General features: G+C 42.9%; 2 protein-coding genes across 5 annotated transcripts in view; one reads left to right on the top strand and one right to left on the bottom strand.

Moving 5' to 3' along the window:
- The window catches only part of JAK1 (Janus kinase 1), a 342,069-nt gene that overhangs the window by 78,236 nt on the left and 238,454 nt on the right, over positions 1–25,379 (bottom strand). The gene's annotated exons all lie outside the window — the stretch shown is intronic.
- The window catches only part of UBE2U (ubiquitin conjugating enzyme E2 U), a 43,940-nt gene continuing 25,104 nt past the window's right edge, over positions 6,544–25,379 (top strand). Inside the window, exons 1-4 of the mRNA XM_075181819.1 lie at positions 6,544–6,844; positions 16,759–16,858; positions 18,440–18,521; positions 19,334–19,426. Coding sequence (XP_075037920.1) covers positions 16,793–16,858; positions 18,440–18,521; positions 19,334–19,426 — 241 coding nt within the window. The 5' untranslated portion in view covers positions 6,544–6,844; positions 16,759–16,792. The remainder of the gene's footprint in view (positions 6,845–16,758; positions 16,859–18,439; positions 18,522–19,333; positions 19,427–25,379) is intronic.

The following is a 25,379-nucleotide window of genomic DNA, read 5'->3' on the forward strand; positions in this document are numbered from 1 at the left end:
GTTCAGTATGGAATATTGGGAAGTGAGTATATGGCATTTCCAATTATTAAATTCCATGTGTTTGCTCACAGTACATCTGACAGTTAAAATCCATGCGTGTCCCTATTGGAGAGCAGCCAATCTGTTCTCCAGTGTGTGGGAGTCTGTGACAGGCCTTATCTCTGCATATAAACTGATGATAACGCACCAGAATGATACAAATAAAAAGTGTGTTTTCTGCCTTATAACTCCGAGTGTGAATTAGTTGCACATTTAAATAACTCTGGTCCAACTCTGCCAGGAGAAGTCTCCGGTCTAAGGCCTGTGGCATCACTTGAAAAGAAATAGGTTTAGTTGAGGTCCACAAAGCTTGTAGTTTTTTTTATATCTGCTCTCTGAGTTTAACAAACCACATCACAAGTATACTCACAGTTGTCTGAAACAGATGGATTGATCAAAGCTTTTCATCAGCCCTACAATGTTGTATTAGGTGCTGGAGGATTGGGTGCTGTTAATCATTTGCTCAGCACTCATCTATTTTGTATGTTTCCAAATAGTTTGCAGACCGACCCCAATGGGGATATTTACTAACAAACAATCTGCAAAACCGATAGCTACTAATACGACATTTGTTTTACTGAAAAACTTGCACAACCCGTTAATATGTACTTTGTACTGCGCAGCATAAGATTTTGGTGCTTTACAAACAAATAATAGTAATAATAGATAAAACCAATTGTTGATTAGTTGATGACCGGTCTCAATCAACTTATACCCAGATACTCTACTGGCAGTGATTGTGCAGTCCTTAGTTTGAATCCCCAGTCTGACTCCCTTTTTAGCACCTTTGATACTGCACCAAGCTGATGCACCAGACACAAAATATAGTCTATCTACTTGTCTAACACATTAGCTGGCTCTGTGGACTAGTAGTTAAGTGCTCCAATGGCAGACACTACATTCCCTAAATATTCAGGACACTGTCCTATCAGGATTCTCATCCTACTTATCAAATTGTTCCTTCAGTGGAGTACCACAAGGTTTGGCCCTTGGCCTCATGCTCTTCTCTACCTATACCACTTGTCATGATTATAGCTTAATCAGGATAATTATGGTAATGTATGCTAATGCTGTCATAATGTATCCTAATATCTGAACTGACTTATTCAAAGTGTTTTAAAGCAAATCATTGTGTGTAAGTAAACAAGGTGTGGAAGTCAAATAATTGGACGAAGTCGACTAAATGAATTAATATTGGTTTACTGTGTGATTGCGATTAGTACGCCACGTGTAATGACGCAATTACACACACACTTACATTGACTCTTACACTTGTAAATAGTACACACTCTAAAAGTTCCAATTCACAGTCGATTATTTAATAAAGGAATTAAAGTTCATATATACACAGATAATATTACAATAAAGGTATTTATGGTTCAGGTTGTCCAAAATGTAAAGAGTTTGGTATCATATTAAAGCTTATTTCACCAGCAGTAACCTGGTTTTGACAGAGTAGTGATCGCATCTAGCGGTCACGAGTTATGAGCAATATGAGATTAATACTCAAATGCACTCTTCTTATGGATCAATTTAAACCAGTTCAGTGGGAAAACACGGAGGTAACAGTTGAATTGAGCAGCTCCTCCTTGGACAAAGGTCAAATGAACTGACCTATGACCAGCAGTCTACTAGAACATCGTTAACCCTGGACCAATGAAGACCTCTCTTAGTGTTATCTGTGTATATTCGTGACATCCTCAGTGTTTTTTTTAAACTTAGCATATAAGTAGCCTCTGGTTCAGGAGCAGTCTCGCTCTTTGCCAGCAGACATCAGAATTGACGGACTGTTCCTGGATCCAGGGCTACGCAGCGTATGTATCGGTTGTACTTTGTATTATTCTTGTGTTCTGCTAAATGTTTCTATTAAATCTCTTTTGTGCCTTGGAACCACATTTTTAGCATCGGACAATATTTATTGATAGAGACAAAATGAACATTACAGAGGGGTTCATGAATTTTGATGAAGGAATTAAACATATTTCAGGGGCCTGTTTCTGTCAGTCACCATATCTTGAATATTTACTCAGAGATGCCGTGTTTTCACAGAAGAGCAATCGAACCTTTTTATTGTCCAGTTAAGAGTCCCAGAGACCATAAAATCTTAGCTAAAATTCCTTTGTTTACTAAAACACCTATGGGTTAGGAGAGGACATTTAATTATATTCTTTTTCAATGTATCCACAAGTGTCCACCAGGGAAAATAATTACTGTGTTGCTGTAAATCAGTGAGAGGGCACCTGATACACATCGGGGGGCCGCATGGGTGGCCCTCTAACCTTCAAAAGGGCCACACATGCATTTAATCAATGAAAGAGACACCTACCTGTCATAACATATCAGCATTTTACACAAGGGTTACAAATTATAACAAACACATCTGACAATACAGCCGATGCTGAGGCCGTAGGAGTAGGCTCAGGGGGTGGATATTGCCCATCACTGCTCCAGGGACTTTCTTTTACAATTAATTTCAATTATAGTTTTAAATGAAAATCCATTTTTTTAAGTGACTTGCTATATATATATATATTACAAAAAGCAAAATATGATGTTATCCTCGTAAAGAACACTTTGGGTCTAATTCATCAGGGCACACATACTGAGCGCAGCCTACGTTTGGTTTAAAACACACTTATTTCGACTTTGTGCCCTCTCGACTTTGTCATGGCACAGATCTCAAGATACGTGCGCTGATGAATTTGGGCATAGGGAAACCAAGGGGGGGGGGGGGGTTCCTAGTGCCTGGAAACTCCCCTCCAAGCACGGGGCACTGTATAATTGAGGTGGCTGAACCCTGCCCCCGATTTACACGGCTCTGCTTGAAAAGGGAGAGCTGCGTGCACCTAACAGTAGGGCACACAGCATTGCCCATGTATATTATGGGGATAGGAAGAGTTGGAGAGCAGCCAAGCACTGTCTAATATTATAACCACGCCCCCATGCAGGCTGGTCACGCCCACTGATGGCATAGTGTGGAACCCCCCCCCCCCCCCTCTGCAAATCCTGCGTTTGCCCCTGTTGGGGGCATGTCTCCTCTATTACACAAGACCCTGCAGGATATGTCCAATACCTATGTGGATTATAAATTCGCAAAAGAACGCACATAAAAAAATATATATAAAAAATATATATAATTAATGCCACCAGTTAATATTATAAACACTTATGATCAAAAATAAAAATAGTTAAAAAAGTTTTTATTTTTTAGCTTTATTTTTTTGGTCATGAAATACATTTATTAGCATGCTGCTAATGTCTACTGAACATAAAATACATTTTTACCGTTGCTCCTGATGGCAAACACATGTTATAGCATTCATATGAGACTGTCATCACTACTGATCATGACTTAGAGTCTTAGGGGTATATTTACTAAACTGCGGGTTTGAAAAAGTGGAGATGTTGCCTATAGCAACCAATCAGATTCTAGCTTTCATTTTGTAGAATGTACTAAATAAATGACAGCTAGAATCTGATTGGTTGCTATTGGCAACATCTCCACTTTTTCAAACCCGCAGTTTAGTAAATCTAGGCCTTAGACTGATCCTGTAGCTGGAGCAAGAGGTACGGCAGAAAAACAAGTAAGTTTGCAAAGCTCAGAGCTGGATTCGGACGTAGCTGAGTGCGCATGAGTTTGGCACGCCTTTACTGTATACTGAATATTATTTTGCGTACGATACGTTCAAAATCGGCAGATACGTGCCTTAATGAATCAGGACCTTTGTGCACATATATCAACATCAGATTAATAGATAGTTGCTAATTAACGTTAAATATTGACCGTAGCATACATGTGTAACTAAGCCCTTTTTATTTAGAGAGCCACATTGGGTAAATTACGTGCTAGTTTTAGTTGCATTAACTTTTCAGTCTAATAATATTTATATTAACGGTGTCACCAAATATTAAGAGTGGGCTCGTGGTTGATTCACCTTTACCCGACTGTACAATGAATGGGAACTTTGAAATACATTCTGGCTCCAGATGTCACAGCCAGCCCCGTTAGAGGAAATTTGGAAGCCAATGCTGAATTTTTTATGCACAGCGCTGAAGGGGAGGGGGGAAATATTTCCAGAAAACGAGGAAATACTGGCCCAAGTGTTGCAGGAGATTTATCCATATTCATAAAATCGTTCTTTTGGAAGCTAGAAAGTTATGTGCAAGGAACGCTTGCTGCATACGGTAAGGCATCAAACCATATAGCATTCATTCACGAGAGTCAACATGGCCATAAAACGTGTCGAATCGCACAACACCTCTTAGTTTAATGACCACGCTGCTAAGAATCATGCACATTGCACACACATGTACACACACACATATAAATGTATATACAACATTGCTAAAAGATAGCAGAGTGTTAGCCCTGGGTTATTTTTATATTATTCCCTTTAAGATTATTTAAAAGTAGTTGGATGTTTAGATGAAAACACTAAATGATCGGTCTCCCTGTATGTCCTATAAATCCTTCCCATGTTTTACATATATTCTGTCTCTTTATTGCTACAATGAGGGGATTGTATAAACAATGCATTCCTTAATATTTAAATAATTCTCAGTTCAAGCCAGGCTTCATTCCCTAATGGATCATTTCATATTAAACTCCAGTTCTTTATCGCACAGTGTCAATACCCCCGTTATTAAAAACAGAACAAACTTATGTTACACGCTCACATCAAACAGCACGAGCGATCAAGTACAGAAAACCTTAAAACTTTCAGCAAACAGAATAAAATATTCAGTTATCAAAAGCATCTGTGTTTTCACTGGACAGCACAAATGGAATTATTTCCAAATGTCATCCTTGGGTTCATGACGATTGACAACTGGACTTTCAAAGGAAGCTTTCCGGGTAGGACGCTGTGATTGGGTTAATATTTTGCGTTTCTTGATTAGGCAGCAAATGTAAATATATATATATATATATATATATATACAATAATATCCATGGTTGAGTTTTTGGAGGAGGGCAAAATTGGTAATTATTAAGAGACCTCTAAACTTCCATTAAAAATGATAACAACCCCTCATCCTGAGATCAGTGCAGTAAACAAGGAAACAGGGCTACGGGCATAATAGTTTTATTGCGTCTTGGCACCAGATTTGGTTTAGCTTTGTATACTTGGCACCAGATACGGCTCAGCATATTAGACCTGGCACAGGATATGTATCCTCTAGTGGCAGATCCTACACTTTGAGCTAGTTCCGGAATTTAGACAAAGTACATGCGAAGACTCCATGCTGACCATTTACTAGACAGGAGCTGCACCTGTAAACTTCTATACAGACATAAGCATTCTGCAGCAAGGTGGGAGTACGCCAAGTAAATTATAGGCATTCACTGCTTGAACCAGGAACTGTCAGCAGAGGGAGTACGTACGTTACACACTAGGGGCTATATTTCCTAAAGGGCGGTTTGGTGAAGCCACTGGTTTTTGGCAATTTTTCAGGCGCTTTTAATACCGCCGAATTTACTAAAGCCCAAACAGCCATTAAAACGGCCAGAATTGACATTTTTCAAAACCACCTTACAAATTGTTATCCCGATTTTAACAATGATGAACATACAAACCACCGGATTTACTAAGCCGGGGTTTGCAAAACCGCTACAAAACTGCCATCCAAATGGCAAAAGTAAAAGAGGTGGTTGTGAGTGCCACGATTGCACAAACCGCATGCAGTTCGAGCTATTTGTCATTCAGAACATAAGAGAAAGCACCATTGACATTTGCATTATTTGGGCAATCATTATTTATTGATTAACTGGAAAAATTTATTTTATAATAACTTATGGGGGATTTTTTTTTATTTTATTTTTTTAATGGGACACTATTATAGCATTATATTATGGGTCGAAATATGAATATATAACAATATTAACTGATTGTTAATGGTGGATATAATTATTTATGTTGCAGAATTTGGGATTACATAGTGCCTGAATAATATAAAAATAAAATAAATTTATCCCTTTAATATAATGGGGGGAAAAAAGACCCCACAAGTTATTATTACATTAATTTTGCCCCCTAATCAATAAATAATGATTGCCTAAATAATTTAAATGTCAATGGTGCTTTCTCTTAAGGCAAAATAGCTCAAACAGCCTGTATCTAGCCATTCAAAAGCAGGTAATAAGTGTCCTTTCCTGTCCTGTCTTTTGGATGGCGGTTTTGATGGCGGTTTTAACCAAACCGCCGGTGGTTTAGCTTTTTCAATCCACCACACATCACCATGTATTTTAAATCGCAGCCTCAAATCGCCACCAAACTCAATTCTTAGTAAATCTAGTCCTTAAACTCCTGTAGGTTTATCCCATTAATAAACTGTAGTCAGATGTTGTTTTTTTAAATTAAAATAGTTAATATCATCATCAAATGTGGGTCTCAGAGTTGCTGTAGTCACTGCTTACAGAAACAAAGAGGTTAATTCTTGTGTTCCAGCCCCTGTAGGACGTAAACTCTCCTCGGTGCTATAGAAACGGAAACAATGGAGCCTCTAACAAAACATGAATGACCGAGGTGTGTGCAGGGTACGAGGAACTGTACAGAACATCACAGATAAACACAGTAACACCCAGACTAGAGAAATATCCCTTATCCTGAGCTAATAGAGACATTTCTAAAATATTGTGGTAACTTTGTATCTAAAACCTAGATAAGATGCTGCGATGGAAAAGGTTAAAGAATCCCCACTGCCTACCTTGCTTTTCTGTGTAGTAAACGTTGAACAATACAAGAAAACTCTTTCTTATAGTAGACATTGAGACTTTACAAACAGGACGTCATCCATTCGGCAACATGTAAGTATGAGATCATTTCTAAGACTCTCTTTATTGTAATGTAATCAGTGGTTTTATTAACCTATCAGCATAAATTAAAATATTCTAAATCAGGAGCGAAAGTTTTCGAGACAGCGGTGAGGCGTCCCCGTGTGGGCTCATGGATGCGCCTTATTTTGGGCAACAGAGCTGATACTAGATGTCAGTTTGAGCAGCCTCGGACTGGCCTGCCGGCCAGCCGGGCTATAGACCGGTAGGCCCGGCCGCGGTTAAGCTCCGCCCCCTTTTGATGCAATGTGATAAACAGTCCGAATAACATTAACAGTCTGCCTGTCAGCTATCGTACGGAACGTATAGGGCATGGAGACTGATCCTGATTAATAATTAGGTTTAAAGATGCCCTAGTCTAGGGAATCTTTAAACCTAATTACTAATCAGGATCAGACTCCATGCCCTATACGTTCCGTACGATAGCTGACAGGCAGACTGTTAATGTTATTCAGACTGTTTATCACATTGCATCAAGAGGCTATGCAAATTAAGGAACCACAGTAGTTTCTTTTCAATTCAGCCACTATTGAGAAGCAACCTCTCCGTTCCTTATGTGTTTGAATAGCATCCAACAAGCAGATCCCTAACGTTATCTAGTCTGCTAATTATGTTGACTTAAGAGGTTTCCTACGGAACAATTCTTAGCTTGGTTTTGAGAGTTAATTATCAGTGGGAGTTAATTCACTTTATATGTTTTTGGATTTTATTATTTCGCAAGCCTTTCAGAATTAAGAGGAGTACACATGTTTTCCATGTAACAATAAAAGTTATGTTTTATTCAATTATCCAATTAATCATCTATAGATTCTGAGTGCCCCTTTTTTCATGTCCTTCCTGTCTTTATCAATAGTGTCACAGGTTATCCAACCCTGATCTAGTGGGACAATCCTGATTTTTGGTGACTGTTCTGCCCAATCTAAGGGGCAGGTCAACACTGTGTATTCTTTATACACACACACTGCATTCTTTATATACTACACTAAGGTGCTAGCTGTCCTTCGTGGACTGACCACTCCCCCTCTAGTGTCTGGTCCCGCCTCTATGACTGACCACACACCCTCTGGTGGGCCCCTAGTGTTGCAGTCCCCCGGTGGGCCCTTCATGCCCCAGTCCGACACTGAGTTTGAGAACCGAGATTATTAAAATGTGGTAGGGGAGACGCCGCGTCTCTAGAGGGCAGCCCCTGCCTGGCAGAGGGGCACACCGCCATTTCCACTCCGCACAAGGACTTTGCAGTAGCTGGGAACTGGCAGAGATTGCGCCGCGTCCTATACTTGGGGCCTCCATATTGCTCTTTGGCGGAAAAGCACATTAGCAGGGCCCCCTTACAAAACACTTTACATACACACAGTGGCCACCTGTGCTGAAGACAGGGCCACGTCCCTACACTGTCATGATTAATAGAAGCCAAATATGAGAACAGGGGCTGGCTGGCAAATTACAGCCCAGTAGGGGCAAGACTCGACTCAGCAGCCTATTAGGAACATTTTTAAGGAATAATAAAAAAGCAGGTGGCCCCAGTGACCCAGCCCAAGTTAGATCACTATGGGCCGGCCCAGTGGGTAAAATGCCCCCTGCGCAGCCACTCCCTGTATGAGCGTAAAAAGTAAAATGTTTATGTGATTCTAATGTGTGGTAGTAAAGGTTTAGGGGGTTGGACTTTAATGTGAATTTTACAGTTGTGCACAGTCCCCTCTAATGATCTCTGCGCACGTAGCTGCTTCTCTAAATACGGACCCAACTCCCAAGACTGGAGAGCAGTCCTGCAACCAGCAGTGCACTGGGAGGACTATCAAGGCGCATTACTGCAAAACCAGGGTGTTTAGACGAGCATAGACAAACCAAGGGGGGGGGGGGTTTCTTAGTGCCCTGAAAACCCCCCTAGAAGCCTGGGGCACTGTATAATTGAGGTGGCTGGACCCTGCTACCGCTTCACACGGCTCTGCTTGCTCATGTATATTATGGGGATAGGAAGAGTTGGAGAGCAGCCAAGCACTGTCTAATATTATAGCCACGCCCCCATGCATGCTGGTCACGCCCACTGGCGGCGTAGTGTGGAAACCCCCCTCTATAAATCCTGCGTTTGCCCCTGACGTGCACATATCTGTCCCGTAAAAGCAGGTATAATCGGAAGACAGCAAAACATATAAATAACAATAAATTAAAATATATAAATTGTTTCCTCTGCAAAAGTCTAACTTGCTAGTTCTTACTGTATAATAGCTTAACTGATGATTAAAATGCCATCCTTTGTCTTTTACAGTGTTCACTACTGATATATATAATTGGTAGCCTGAGAATCAATAGTACAACCAAACTAAGTGTATTAAATGTTACTGTGTTCTATAAATACTTACATTTTAGTTATTTAATTTTTCACCTGCCTATGCAATCTCCTTTGATGAGAGAGACAGATTGAGAAAGCATTTAAGCAGCTTAGAAATATATATCGCCTCTGCTACTGTAGCTATAGAGTGGGGGCAAACAACAAGTAGTTATAGTCCTTTTGATATTTTAAAGGCCTTGATGAACATGGGGAACACTCGTCTGTAACCTAGGGCTAGATTTACTAAGCTGCGGGTTTGAAAAAGTGGGGATGTTGCCAATAGACTTACAGCGCTGGGGTCATGAGTTCAATTCCCGACCATGGCCTTATCTGTGTGGAGTTATATGTTCTCCCCGTGTTTGCGTGGGTTTCCTCCGGGTGCTCCGGTTTCCTCCCACACTCCAAAAACATACTGGTAGGTTAATTGGCTGCTAACAAATTGACCCTAGTCTGTGTGTGTGTGTCTGTGTGTGTGTGTGTGTGTGTGTTAGGGAATTTAGACTGTAAGCTCCATTGGGGCAGGGACTGATGTGAGTTCTCTGTACAGCGCTGCGGAATTAGTGGCGCTATATAAATAAATGGTGATGATAATGATGATGATTGATTAGGAGTGAAGTTATATGACATACCTCTGATGTCATGTTCTCTTAGGAATGACTTATAACACTGACATTTGCTATCAATAAGTGATGAAATAGCAGTGGAAACAGTATACACTGAGATAGTCTGAGCAGCGCAGAGAGACAGGAAATAATGACTGGTTTAACAAGAGCTGAGGGTATGAATATAAGAAGCTCTGTATTTATGACTATGAGTGATGTGACGATTCACCGCTGTCCGTTTACATAGTTCTTGTGCTGACAGGCTCTATATATTCTGCTGATAAACTGTCTTTCTGCACTGCTGATAAATGTGGTGGAGAGTTCCCAATGTGTAGGAATGTTCTTTTATATCTTGCAACATAATGTTGGATTTAGACCATGTGTGCACTTTATTAAAGCTGTTAGAAATTAGTTTATTGTATCACAATGGGATTTAAAAAAAACCAATAAGGTAGACCTTGCTAGGAGAGATTGCACCTGGCTAACGTTGGAAGCCATAGCGAGGCCTACAGACTATCCCAACTGTCTAACTACACAGACGAGAGCAGCCAGAAGAACAGAAGGGACATTACTAACCTCATAATATAGAACAATAGAGGGGAAGAAAAAAACTGCTCTGGTAGATATAATATATGGGGAGAGGGTGTTACCGGCCTTGTCAGCTGCAGAAAAATATATATACTAATTAAATAGTCTGGAATAGGTCTATATAAATGTAGATGGAGGCTGCTTATACTAAATTATTAAATAAAGGACTAACAAATGTTAGAATCAAAAGGGGGGACAGCGATGTCATCAGGGGAACGGGGCAGAATGGGGGAGACAGCGATGTCATGAGGGGGATGGGGCAGAATGGGGGAGACAGCAATGTCATGAGGGGGATGGGGCAGAATGGGGGAGACAGCGATGTCATCAGGGGACGGGGCAGAATGGGGGAGACAGCAATGTCATCAGGGGACGGGGCAGAATGGGGGAGACAGCGATGTCATCAGGGGGACGGGGCAGAATGGGGGAGACAGCGATGTCATCAGAGGACGGGGCAGAATGGGGGAGACAGCGATGTCATCAGGGGACGGGGCAGAATGGGGGAGACAGCGATGTCATCAGAGGACGGGGCAGAATGGGGGAGACAGCAATGTCATCAGGGGACGGGGCAGAATGGGGGAGACAGCGATGTCATCAGGGGGACGGGGCAGAATGGGGGAGACAGCGATGTCATCAGGGGGACGGGGCAGAATGGGGGAGACAGCGATGTCATCAGGGGGCGGGGCAGAATGGGGGAGACAGCGATGTCATCAGGGGGACGGGGCAGAATGGGGGAGACAGCGATGTCATCAGGGGGACGGGGCAGAATGGAGGAGGCAGAGATGTCATCAGGGGAACGGGGCAGAATGGGGGAGACAGCGATGTCATCAGGGGGACGGGGCAGAATGGGGGAGACAGCGATGTCATCAGGGGGACGGGGCAGAATGGGGGAGACAGCGATGTCATCAGGGGGCGGGGCAGAATGGGGGAGACAGCGATGTCATCAGGGGGACGGGGCAGAATGGGGGAGACAGCGATGTCATCAGGGGGACGGGGCAGAATGGGGGAGACAGCGATGTCATCAGGGGACGGGGCAGAATGGGGGAGACAGCGATGTAATCAGGGGGACGGGGCAGAATGGGGGAGACAGCGATGTCATCAGAGGACGGGGCAGAATGGGGGAGACAGCGATGTCATCAGGGGACGGGGCAGAATGGGGGAGACAGCGATGTCATCAGGGGGACGGGGCAGAATGGGGGAGACAGCGATGTCATCAGGGGGACGGGGCAGAATGGGGGAGACAGCGATGTCATCGGGGGACGGGGCAGAATGGGGGAGACAGCGATGTCATCAGGGGACGGGGCAGAATGGGGGAGACAGCGATGTCATCAGGGGGACGGGGCAGAATGGAGGAGGCAGAGATGTCATCAGGGGAACGGAGCAGAATGGGGGAGACAGCAATGTCATCAGGGGGACGGGACAGAATGGGGGAGACAGCGATGTCATCAGGGGGACGGGGCAGAATGGGGGAGACAGCGATGTCATCAGGGGACAGAGCAGAATGGGGGAGACAGCGATGTCATCAGGGGACGGGGCAGAATGGGGGAGACAGCAATGTCATCAGGTGGACGGGGCAAAATGGGGGAGACAGCGATGTCATCAGGGGACGGGGCAGAATCGGGGAGACAGCGATGTCATCAGGGGACGGGGCAGAATGGGGGAGACAGCGATGTCATCAGGGGAACGGGGCAGAATGGGGGACACAGCGATGTCATCAGGGGGATGGAGCAGAATGTGGAGACAGCGATGTCATCGGGGGACGGGGCAGAATGGGGGAGACAGCGATGTCATCAGGGGACGGGGCAGAATGGGGGAGACAGCAATGTCATAAGGTGGACGGGGCAAAATGGGGGAGACAGCGATGTCATCAGGGGGATGGAGCAGAATGTGGAGACAGCGATGTCATCAGGGGACGGGGCAGAATGGGGGAGACAGCAATGTCATCAGGTGGACGGGGCAAAATGGGGGAGACAGCGATGTCATCAGGGGGATGGAGCAGAATGTGGAGACAGCGATGTCATCAGGGGACGGGGCAGAATGGGGGAGACAGCAATGTCATCAGGTGGACGGGGCAAAATGGGGGAGACAGCGATGTCATCAGGGGACGGGGCAGAATGGGGGAGACAGCGATGTCATCAGGGGACGGGGCAGAATGGGTGACACAGCGATGTCATCAGGGGGATGGAGCAGAATGTGGAGACAGCGATGTCATGAGGGGAATGGGGCAGAATGGGGGAGACAGCGATGTCATCAGGGGGATGGAGCAGAATGTGGAGACAGCGATGTCATCAGGGGGACGGGGCAGAATGGGGGAGACAGCGATGTCTTTGGGGGACGGGGCAGTATGGGGAGACAGCGATGTCATCGGGGGACGGGGCAGAATGGGGGAGACAGCGATGTCATCAGGGGAACGGGGCAGAATGGGGGAGACAGCGATGTCATCAGGGGGACGGGGCAGAATGGGGGAGACAGCGATATCATCAGGGGGACGGGGCAGAATGGGGGACACAGCGATGTCATCAGGGGGATGGAGCAGAATGGGGGAGACAGCGATGTCATCAGGGGACGGGGCAGATTTGGGAGGCAGGGAAAGCTGGAAAGGAGAGGGAGCAGAATAGGCGAGAAGTCCTCTGGGTGTTGATTAACATTTTGCAGTTCAGAAGGAGGAACGTGAAGAACATGGGATGCAGCAATAGACATAAGACACCCAAGTGGTAGAAAGTACAGAACATGGCAGGACACTCTCCTCATTACTGCGGGTTTGACATGTACGACGTTTCTTCTTTGTCTCTGGCTGATTATAAAGATGCAGCCGCACTAATTTGTTTTATAAAAACGGTTCTTTATTATATCCTGATTGTTTTGGGCTGTGCAGTAGAAGAAATCTGCCTCTAGTTTAAGACTTGTAATCCAGAATGTTACCATATGTGAGGGCAGCAGTGCATGATAAGTGACTAATACAATTTACAAAACAAGCATGAAAGCGTCCAACATCCTCTGAGCTCTCAGCCAGGGCCTCAGCTGTACAGTAACAGACAGCTGGCACTCTCATAGACTTGTAATCTGTACTCTCATAGACAGCCGGCACTCTCACACATAGACTTGTAATCTGCACTCTCATAGACAGCCGCAGTGGCGCACGCAGGGGGGGGTTTCTGGTAGAGATGAGCGGGCTCGGATTCCGCTAATCCGAGCCCACCCGAACAGTGCGGATCCGAACGGGATCCGAGCACTGTTCGGATATTTCCGGCGGGCAAAAAAATGAAAACGAGGCTCTGTCGTCCAAGTCTCGCGTCGAATCTCGCGAGGGGTGGGAGGGAGGGCCCAGAACAATTCCATCTTGTACCTCTTTTTTTGGCATTATGTGCTCAAGCTACCTCGGTGCAACCTTTTGGCCTAAAAACAATATTGTGAGGTGTTCAGAATAGACTGGAAATTAGTGGAAATGATTGTTATTGAATGTTATTGAAGTTAATAATAGCGTAGGAGTGAAAAAAAACCACAAAACTGGTTTTTAGCACTTTTTATGTTTTTTTCAAAATAAATCCGAACCAAAACCTTTCGTCAGGTGTTTTGCGAAACAAATCCGAACCCAAAACCTCAAGCAAATCCGAATCCAAAACACAAAACACGAGACACCAAAAGTGGCCGGTGCACATCCCTAGTTTCTGGGTCTCCAGAAACCCCCCCCCCCCTCCGCTAAAAAGTGCCATACATGTCGGCACTGTAGTATACAGCAGCCGCGGCGCTGTCTAAGAAGTGTCCGCGGCGGTGCTGTATTGTATACAGCACCGCCGCGGATGCTTCTTTGACAGCGCCGCAGCTGCTGTATACTACAGTGCAGCCGAAACGGCGCTGGCGCGCATGCTCGGCAGGTCTCTAGAATTAATTTTTTTTCCGGGGGCGGAGGAAACCCCCCCTGACAAATCCTCCGTGCGCCCCTGAGCCGGCACTCTCATAAATAGACTCGTAATCTGCACTCTCATACATAGACTCGTAATCTGTACTCTCATAGACAGCCGGCACTCTCATACATACACTCGTAATCTGCACTCTCATAGATACACTTGTAATCTGCACTCTCATAGATACACTTGTAATCTGCACTCTCATAGACAGGCGACACTCTCATACATACACTCGTAATCTGCACTCTCATAGACAGCCGGCACTCTCATACATACACTCGTAATCTGCACTCTCATAGATACACTTGTAATCTGCACTCTCATAGACAGGCGACACTCTCATACATACACTCGTAATCTGCACTCTCATAGACGGTCGACACTCTCATACATACACTCGTAACCGGCACTCTCATACAAAGACTCATAGGGCCTGATTCATCAAGACATATATCTGCAGATTGTGAGCGTAGAGTACACAAGATCACTCTGTGCATGTCCAGAACCAGGACATACGTCCGTGAACGCAGCCCTGTCTGCTCCGTCTTGGTACGCAAAGGACTCTTTTTACAGGCTACGATTTCGTGGAGTGAACTGGGTGGAGAAGGGACATTTTGCAGTAGCGAATTTACAGTAAGGACGTGCCAAACTGAAGTGCACACAACCACGTCTGAATCCAGCTCTGGGCATGTCAAAGATACTTTGTTTTTATGCCGTATCTCTTGCTCCAGCTACAGTGCTAGTCTAGTAGTGATGACAGTCACATATGCACGTTAGAACTGGTGGTAATCGTTTTCACAATTACCACCATTCCGACACCGAGGAGTCCTACACTTACACTCCGAATGTGTGAAAAAACGATTTAAATATAAGCAGACTTACATCCATACCAACGCTGTAGATCTCCGATCGCAGCAGGATGCTGACCGTGCCCGTCACTAGACTTTGACGTCATTGCGACCTCACTTTTGATTTAAAGCGGCAATGTCAGGTTAAGTGTTTAAAACACTTGAAGCCTTTGAGAGTAGATGCTAACATGATGGAACGTGGAAGATCGTTCCACAGCTGGGGAGCAGGGGGGCAAAGTCCTGGAGACGGGAGTGAGAAGAGGTGATCAGTGACGTAGAGAGGCGGCGGTCACAGGCAGAGCGGAGGGGGCGGGTAGGAGTGAAGGTAGATATGAGATTGGAGATATAGGGAGGGGAAGATTGATTAAGAGCTTTAAAGGTGAGAGTGAGGAGTTTACATTTAATTCTGTAGGCCAGGGGGAGCCAATGTAGTGACCGTTGAAGGGAAACTGCAGAGACAGAGCGGTGGGAGAGAAAAATGAGGCTGCAGCAGCATTGAGGATAGACCTAAGAGGGTCAAGGTGAGAATCAGGTAGGCCAGAGAGAAGGAGGTTACAGTAGTCAAGGCGAGAGATAACAAGCGAGTGAACAAGGGTTTTCGTGGCTTCTGTGGTGAGAAAGGGGCGTATCTTGGATATATTCCGAAGGTGGAAGTAGCAGGATTTTGAGAGGGACAGAATGTGAGGTTTGAAGGAGAGGGAGGAATCAAGGATGACCCCGAGGCATCGGACTGGAGGGACAGAAACGAGGGTAGTGTTATTAACAGAAATAGAGAGGGGGGAGGTGGGAGAGTCCATTAAGGGGGGAAGACGAAAAGTTCAGTATTGGAAATATTGAGTTTAAGGAAGCGTTGGAACATCCAAGATGAGATGGTCGAGAGACAGGAGGAGACACCAGACAATAAGAAAGGGGAGAGGTCAGGGGATGAAAGATAAATTTGGGTATCATCAGTATAGATGTGGTACTGGGGGCCAAAGGAGTGGATGAGAACACCTAGGGAGGAGGTGTAGAGGGAGAAAAGCAGGGGGCCAAGAACGGAACTTTGGGGAACGCCAACAGGTAAGGAAAGAGGGGGGGATGTAGAGTCATGTGTAGAGACTGAGAAGGAGCGGTTGGTGAGGTAAGAGGAAAACCAGGAGAGGTGTTACAGAGGTCTATAGATTTGAGAGTTTGCAAGAGGAGTGCGTGGTCAACGGTATCGAAGGCAGCAGAGAGGTCAAGAAGGATAAGAAGGGAGTAGTGTCTTTTGGATTTAGCGAGGAGAAGGTCATTAGTGACCTTAGAGAGGGCAGTTTCGGTGGAGTGGAGGGGGCAAAAACCGGATTGGAGCGGGTCAATGAGTGAGTGAGAAAAGAGAAAGGCGGTGAGACGGTTGTAGACAACCCGTGCAAGGAGTTTGGAGGCAAAAGGAAGAAGCGAAATAGGGCTGTAATTAGAGAGAGAGGCTGGATCAAGGGATGGTTTCTTGAGTATGGGGGAGACAAGAGCATGTTTAAAACAGGAGGGGAAGATTCCAGGGGAGAGGGATAGGTTGAGTAGGTGGGCAAGGTAAAAATGTAATTGTTTTAGGACTACAACTGATGATCTATAACCAATTCATGTAACTATATTGCAGACCTGGATCCCCTGACCGAACAGCCCGGATTATCATGCATTCAAGAGCCTACTTATTGTTAGAGAGAGAATACCAGGAGCTACAGGAAGCTCAGCTATACGTAAGTAAATTGACATAATTCATGATGCAGAACATACAACAGCACTAAAGAGAGCTCTTTATCTTCAGTGTCTTTAGTATAGTAACCTGCGGTTTGTTCCCAAGACCCACTGTGATTAATAAGCTCAAATGGAAGAAGTCTGGGCCTTTGGGCCATTAAATATCATTGCTGGTGTCCGTATTCTTCTAATTGGGATTGTTGACATGAATGGCATTGCAGAGCCGTAATAAAAATTTTAACGTCTTGGGCGGGAAACAAAAAATGCCGTTCCCCCCCTAGCCCTCAATTTTAATCAAATGAACCTAAAATATTCATAAACTGCGCCCCCTTTTCAGTGTTGCGCCCTGGGCGGTCCCCCTTTCGCACAGCCCTCGTTAACGTCCCTGGGGATTTGTGACCACTTGTCTGTTGTACACATCTTAGCAGCTATTGTAAAGACACAGTATTGGGGGGAGGGGGTTCTTTGTACTTTTGTCCCCCCTAATAACATAAATGAGCAATAGACATTGCTACAGTTCAACTTTTGTACTGTCCTTCTCATCCTAAAAATGCAGGACTGCACTGGAAGAATGATTAGTGATAGAGAGGGATGAGGACTGAAAGCAGATGATGTGGTCTTGCAGCGGTAGCGGTCCTGGGTGCCCAGCTATGACCTCTATTTGCTATACCGGTACAGGGATGCTTGTTTCTCTCCCCTAGTTGTGAATGTGGACTCACCAGTATGGCCATTTTAGCAACTATTGTAGGCTTTCTAAACTGGGAGCAATGACATGTCCACACTCACTCTTGTGAGAATGTAGAAGTAGAGTAAATCCTAAACTTAATGAACAGAGCACGCTAGTGCTTTTGTGGCAACCAGAAAGGGAAAGTGGAACTGGACATGAAAGAAAAGGGGCATAAACTAAGAGAGGGGTACATAAAAGACAAGGGTGGTTACACATGAGGAACAAGAGACAATGGGGAAATATTGAGGGTCATGACATGAGACAGGAGGTATCAGGTGTACGGGAGGAGACCGGAGGTATTAGGTGTACGGGGGGAGACAAGAAGTTTGCTGATGAGATTGGTGTTAGATGTGGGATGTTTATGTGTGAGGTATATGTTTATTAATGGTCAGGAGATGCCAGAGGCACCATAGCTTGTAATGTGAACTTTAGCTACCATTCATTGTACAATGATTGGCGTTTTTTGTGTTAAGATGATAACTGAGTCTGTACAAATCCTAAGGATAATGAGGGTAGTAGTCGGCCAGCATCTGTAAAACACATGTTGGCCACCCTTGCGCAACGCCTTCTCTTAAGTTCTATAATCAGCCCTCGTTGTATATTCTGCTAGATTTGAAACGTTACCAAAGTTTCTGAGATCTGCGTTATGTGCCAAGATAACATTGGTTTATTTTTTTACCACTGTGGAGTTACACATTAGGTTTGCAGATTTTGGCTTAGAAAAATCACAGATATTCGGAAGCAACACGCATTTTGTTCAGCTGCGCTCAGCACACGAGGGAGAAATCAGTTGTTCATTGTTACATGTAATGTTACATCGAAGCCATCTCTAACATGTAACATACTTGTATTTTAGGGAATCTCCGTCATGCCAGCAGCTGACAACTTTCTAAAATGGATAGCCACGGTGCAAGGACTGAAAGACTCACTATGGGAAGGTTTGTGTGAAAAATGGTTTTTCAAACTTATTGGACCTGACGCAACTTAAAAAATAAAAGTTTATATTCAAATCTGAGCAGATCTCGAGAAGCGTTTAGATATAAATCTGGGTATAAGTTCATTCTGCCTAAATATTATTTCCTGCATGTTCACAGACACTCTGTCCTGCCCCTTAAGTCATAGACAGACGTAAATGTCATTTGCATTCGGACGTAAATTGCATGAAATTGTGCTCATTAGGGTAAAAGCCATTTCTGAGCATGTGAAGTGCAGAATCACGTGAGTTACACTACGAAGATGAATCAGGTCCATTGTTTTCTAGCGGTGCAAATGTACTCAAAGTGTGAAAGTATATATTATCTGAACTAGGATGGAGCATGACTTTCTGAAGAATGTCAAAATTAGCCCGATCTGAGGATTGTATCTACGTTCTGTATCCGATATATAATTATAAAGTTGACGCAACCATCCTTTTGGGGGTTTTTTTGGAAGTTTCGCCGGAGGCTCCGGCAAAGGCTGCCGCCGGAAATATTTTTTTACAAATAGAAACAACCCATAGGGCTTTTCACCTATTGATAAATAGACCCCTTAGAATTAATCTGCGTAAGTCAGGAAAAGCTAAGGCCGCGGGGTAGAACATACTGTCCTTAGTACACTTACACAATGTAGGATACGATCCTGAGGTTATTATTTTAGAAAGAGAATGAATTTCTAAACCTGCCAACAAAAGTAAAAAAAATGTTTCTGACCCAACCTAAATCCCGCAACACCCTAATAAAATATGTTTTCTTTTGTTTTTCATTTCGCCCAGGGGCTATTCTGCAAATTAACATGACGTACACAGAAGAATATAACTATCGGCCTCCAAGCATAATATTTAATACCATCCCGTTCCATCCAAATGGTAAGGAAATCACAATTACGTTCTGAACCGAGTACTAATGAACGGCTTTATCAGATTATTCTGCCTGAGTCCTGTCCAACTTCTCTGCTCTTAACAAAACAATGGCTGGACACCAGCTATAATATAAAAGGTTTTTTTAAGTGATATTATTATAATCATCCACAAAGGGTCGATTTATGTCTGTGCAAAGAGGGAATTGGTTCTAGTATAAGTATCCCCCCCAACCGGCCAAAATCGAATCAATCGACTTTTGATCGTTTTTTACAATCACTGATAGATTTATTTTATTCATTGATGCCGTAATCAAGCGGAATGTTGGGGTTTAAATGTTTTGTGACCCATCATTACTAAAACCGGCTTTCCTCCTTATATAATGATAGGGTTTTTTAAACATAAAAGTTTAGTTTATTACATGGAATAAATGCCATAAAGGTTTTGTAATCCATAGCAACCAGAGATCAGCCTATGGCCGCGGTAATTGTGTATTTGTTACATTGTTTAATAATTTCTCTGTTTTATTTGGTTCTTGCTGCTTTTTTGTCCTTTTTTGTGTTTTCCTCCTGCGACACATCACACGATTTCTCCTGGAAACATGATGTCATTTAGTTTAAATAGCATACTTACCTACACTCCCGGAATTTCAGGAAGGCACCCGAATTTCAGGGAATCCTCCCAGAGTCCCGGGAGAGCAGGCATTCTCCTGGACGTGATGGAGGCGAGGCTTAATGACGTAAATTTGTGTCATCAAGCCCCATCCCGCTTTGAAATGCTGTGAATTTTAGCATTTCTTAGCAGGGGGGTGGGGCTACAGTGACGCAATAGCGTCCCCCTCCTTCTACCCCGTCACATGACCTCTGCTCCAGGATCAGAGGTCTGTTATATAGTCGCCACAATAAAACAAAAAAAATACAATAAAAAAAGCAAAACGAACAACACATTTCTTTATTTTTTCAGATTCTGCTGTAAATAATGAGATAAAAAACAGATTTTAAAAAACGCAATGCAGAAAACACCGTTTTTTGCCCAGTACACCATTAATAGTAATGGAGTTCATCTTTGCATGCATTTTTTATTACAAAAACACTGAAAAAGCATATAAAAAAAGGATCGGTCTGCCAGTGGCCTAACTAGCCCCAGACTGATCAAGGCTGATATATGATATATATATTGATATATATCTTATCTGTTCATGTACTACAACTATTACTGTATTTTATGGTTGTTCAGGTGTTTGTAACTATAGAGCCGTAACTAGGGCTGTGCGATAGGGGCAACCGCCTAGGGCGCAACACTGAAGGGGGGCGCAGTTTATGAATATTTTAGGTTCATTTGGTTAAAATAGAGGGCTAGGGGGGTGCGGCATTTTTCTCTCTCTCCCCAGGTGCTAAAATTTTAAGTTACAGCTCTGTGTAACACTCAATTATCTGTCTGCATTGTAAAACGCTCCAGTGCATGTGCAGTGAAGCCCCACTTGGGCTTTCAGCTCACATACGCCAGGCCCGCCCTATGCCCAGAATTTCGGAGAGTTGGATTCTTCAACAGATGGTCTAACATCGTCAAGCTCCTCTTACTGTTACTTCTCTGCCGATGGTCAGATTGCCTAGTTATCACTCCTCGTTTCCTGCTCGTCCATGTGTAACCAATTTTAAAGTGGGCGGAGATAGAACAATCTATAACCAATCAGATAATCAGAAAGCTGAGAATCAGACTGGGGTCTCCATTGTTGGTCAGTGTCTTGAATTACTGGGCATCTACTTCTCACTGGATGTTAGTACAGCTCTTCTGCTTTTTATTTTCCACTCTAGAACATTAAGGGCTAGATTTACTAAGCTGCGGGTTTGAAAAAGTGGGGATGTTGCCTATAGCAACCAATCAGATTCTAGCTGTCATTTTGTAGAAAGCACTAAACAAATGAAAGCTAGAATCTGATTGGTTGCTATAGGCAACATCCCCACTTTTTCAAACCCGCAGCTTAGTAAATCTAGCACTAAGGGTCATTTACTAACCGAACAAAGTGCAGACCTGGAGTGTATCAAGCTGCGTGGCCACTTCCTCCTGGGAAATCAATCTGCGCCCAGCTTTGCAGACACACCGGGAAGTGAGCACGGTATAAAATGGGAAATGTGGTTTAAAAGCCCAAACGCTTTACGATCACCGCCCCTATCAATCATGTAAACGTCCGTTTTATTCCTACAATATTACTTAATTTCTTGGGTAAATGAATCATGGGATTGAGAGGACATCTGAAGTGCATTTCTTACATGTGGCACTACTGTGTATTTGAAGACTTTTATTAGACTGGTTGAAAGGCGCTGTAGATTTTTTTGATGTGGGACAGAAAATGTAAAAAAACGCCAAATAGTTCTCTGTTTGTAACAGACAGGAAATAATGTGGTTTCACGTAAGGAGACCAAGTTTGTTTGATGCAAATGGCTCTTCCCACTCTATGGCATGTGCCTTAGGCATTATCAAATTAGCTGTTGGTGAGGGGCAGGATTACTGTGACATTGACGTCATGTGATCATTCAGAGCCAATGTACTGAAAGCTGGCAGCCGGATGATGTCACAGGAAGTTTCTCAGGTGCACACGGAGCATGCTCCTGCCAGTACATGGGCGGATCACTCTCTCATTAATATTCATTATCATTATTAGGCTGTAGGTCCCAAATTACTTCCCCACTGATGATCCAGTGGTGCTGTGATCTCATGCCATATACTCAGTAGTATACTGTTATACAAAAACCTACACTGTGATGTCTTGTATTATATATTGCAGTACCAAATGGGAGGGAGAGTAAGTAAATTGTTCCAGGGAAGCCGCTACCAATACATATTGTCATGAAGGTGACTGAGATGAGCGATACAAATATATATTTATATATATATATATATATATATATATATATATATACATATATATATATATATATATATATATCTATATATATATATATATATATATATATACATACATACACACACAATGGAAATATATTTGATATAGAACTAATTCAAACCAGGGGGTAAATGTATGAACATGCGGGTTCTTCAACACCCGCGTGTTCTGCGATTAAATTTCAAGCGGCGCTGCATGCGGGTTCCTCAACACCCGCGTGTTCAGCATGTTCGGCAATTAAATTTCAAGCGGCGCTGCATTGTAAAGGGAAGTTTCCTTTTACAAGGGAGCGCCGCTTGAAATTTAATCGCCGTACACGCTGAACACGCGGGTGTTGAAGAACCCGGATGTTCATACATTTACCCCCAGGTATTTACAAATAAAGCCAAATATTACAACAAATGAACTAATCAACATTTACAACATAAAGACATAAATCATTATTCCTAATTGCCTTGCTAAATAAAAACTATACTCATGTAAAGTTGATTATGTGGAACATTCCAAAAACCATGAAAATATAATCTGTAGATACATACAAATTAAATCTTGAAATAAGAACCACACAGATGGTCAAACCAAAACTGCCAAGTTTTTATACTGCTGTCAATGTTATATTCATTAATAGCCGCTAGTCTCTATCGGAGACAGACCTGAATTCTTCTATAATTAGATTTTTTTAAAAAAAAAACATGTCTAAGCTGTGAAATTAATTTATAGTCTTATATATTTCATTTGACTTTTAGGCAAGGGATTGCATGTTTTAAGAGTTCAGATATAGTTTTATTTTCAGACATTGACTTGCAATCCAAAATCAGATCACCAAGGTATTAATGTAACTCCCAACAGTCCCAGGTTAGACCGGACAGTCCCGATTTAAGGATTCTGTCCCGCTATCCCTACCATTGTCACTTTAGTCCCACTAGCTGGAATGTTGTGAGCTATATCCCGCTCATTGCTACTTTGCACTGGTGCGCACAGCAATGCATGGGAGTTTTTAGGGGAGAGGAGGGGGGGTAGAGTGGGCCTAGGTCTTCAGTACCCCCTGTGTGAGCCCATGTGCCATTGTTTTGGTAGCTATGACTTCTTTCGTGCTGATCCCATATTTTTAAAAGTTGGGAGGTATGTTGTATTACTGCAGCTTCATGACATTGGTCTGGGGTGAGGTAGAATTAGACCTGATATGTCTACTAGGAGACAAGTCTAAAGGAGGATCTGGACCTCCTACACATTATTATCATGTGTTCATTCACGACAGACCTCCTACATACTATTATCATGTGATATTCACAACAGACCTCCTACATACTATTATCATGTGATATTCACAACAGACCTCCTACATACTATTATCATGTGATATTCACAACAGACCTCCTACACACTATTATCATGTGATATTCACAACAGACCTCCTACATACTATTATCATGTGATATTCACAACAGACCTCCTACATACTATTATCATGTGATATTCACGACAGACCTCCTACATACTATTATCATGTGATATTCACAACAGACCTCCTACACACTATTATCATGTGATATTCACAACAGACCTCCTACATACTATTATCATGTGATCATTCACAACAGACCTCCTACATACTATTATCATGTGATCATTCACAACAGACCTCCTACATACTATTATCATGTGATATTCACAACAGACATCCTACATACTATTATCATGTGATCATTCACAACAGACCTCCTACATACTATTATCATGTGATATTCACAACAGACCTCCTACATACTATTATCATGTGATATTCACAACAGACCTCCTACATACTATTATCATGTGATATTCACAACAGACCTCCTACATACTATTATCATGTGTTCATTCACAACAGACCTCCTACATACTATTATCATGTGATATTCACAACAGACCTCCTACATACTATTATCATGTGATATTCACAACAGACCTCCTACACACTATTATCATGTGTTCATTCACAACAGACCTCCTACATACTATTATCATGTGATATTCACAACAGACCTCCTACATACTATTATCATGTGATATTCACAACAGACCTCCTACATAATATTATCATGTGATCATTCACAACAGACCTCTTACATACTATTATCATGTGATATTCACAACAGACCTCCTACATACTATTATCATGTGATATTCACAACAGACCTCCTACATACTATTATCATGTGATATTCACAACAGACCTCCTACATACTATTATCATGTGATATTCCCAACAGACCTCCTACATACTATTATCATGTGATATTCACAACAGACCTCCTACATACTATTATCATGTGATATTCACAACAGACCTCCTACATACTATTATCATGTGTTCATTCACAACAGACCTCCTACATACTATTATCATGTGATATTCACAACAGACCTCCTACATACTATTATCATGTGATATTCACAACAGACCTCCTACACACTATTATCATGTGTTCATTCACAACAGACCTCCTACATACTATTATCATGTGATATTCACAACAGACCTCCTACATACTATTATCATGTGATATTCACAACAGACCTCCTACATAATATTATCATGTGATCATTCACAACAGACCTCTTACATACTATTATCATGTGATATTCACAACAGACCTCCTACATACTATTATCATGTGATATTCACAACAGACCTCCTACATACTATTATCATGTGATATTCACAACAGACCTCCTACATACTATTATCATGTGATATTCCCAACAGACCTCCTACATACTATTATCATGTGATCATTCACAACAGACCTCCTACATACTATTATCATGTGATCATTCACAACAGACCTCCTACATACTATTATCATGTGATCATTCACAACAGACCTCCTACATACTATTATCATGTGATATTCACAACAGACCTCCTACATACTATTATCATGTGATATTCACAACAGACCTCCTACATACTATTATCATGTGATATTCCCAACAGACCTCCTACATACTATTATCATGTGATCATTCACAACAGACCTCCTACATACTATTATCATGTGATCATTCACAACA

The sequence above is a fragment of the Mixophyes fleayi genome, chromosome 8 (assembly GCF_038048845.1).
Source record: "Mixophyes fleayi isolate aMixFle1 chromosome 8, aMixFle1.hap1, whole genome shotgun sequence".
Classification (NCBI taxonomy): domain Eukaryota; kingdom Metazoa; phylum Chordata; class Amphibia; order Anura; family Limnodynastidae; genus Mixophyes; species Mixophyes fleayi.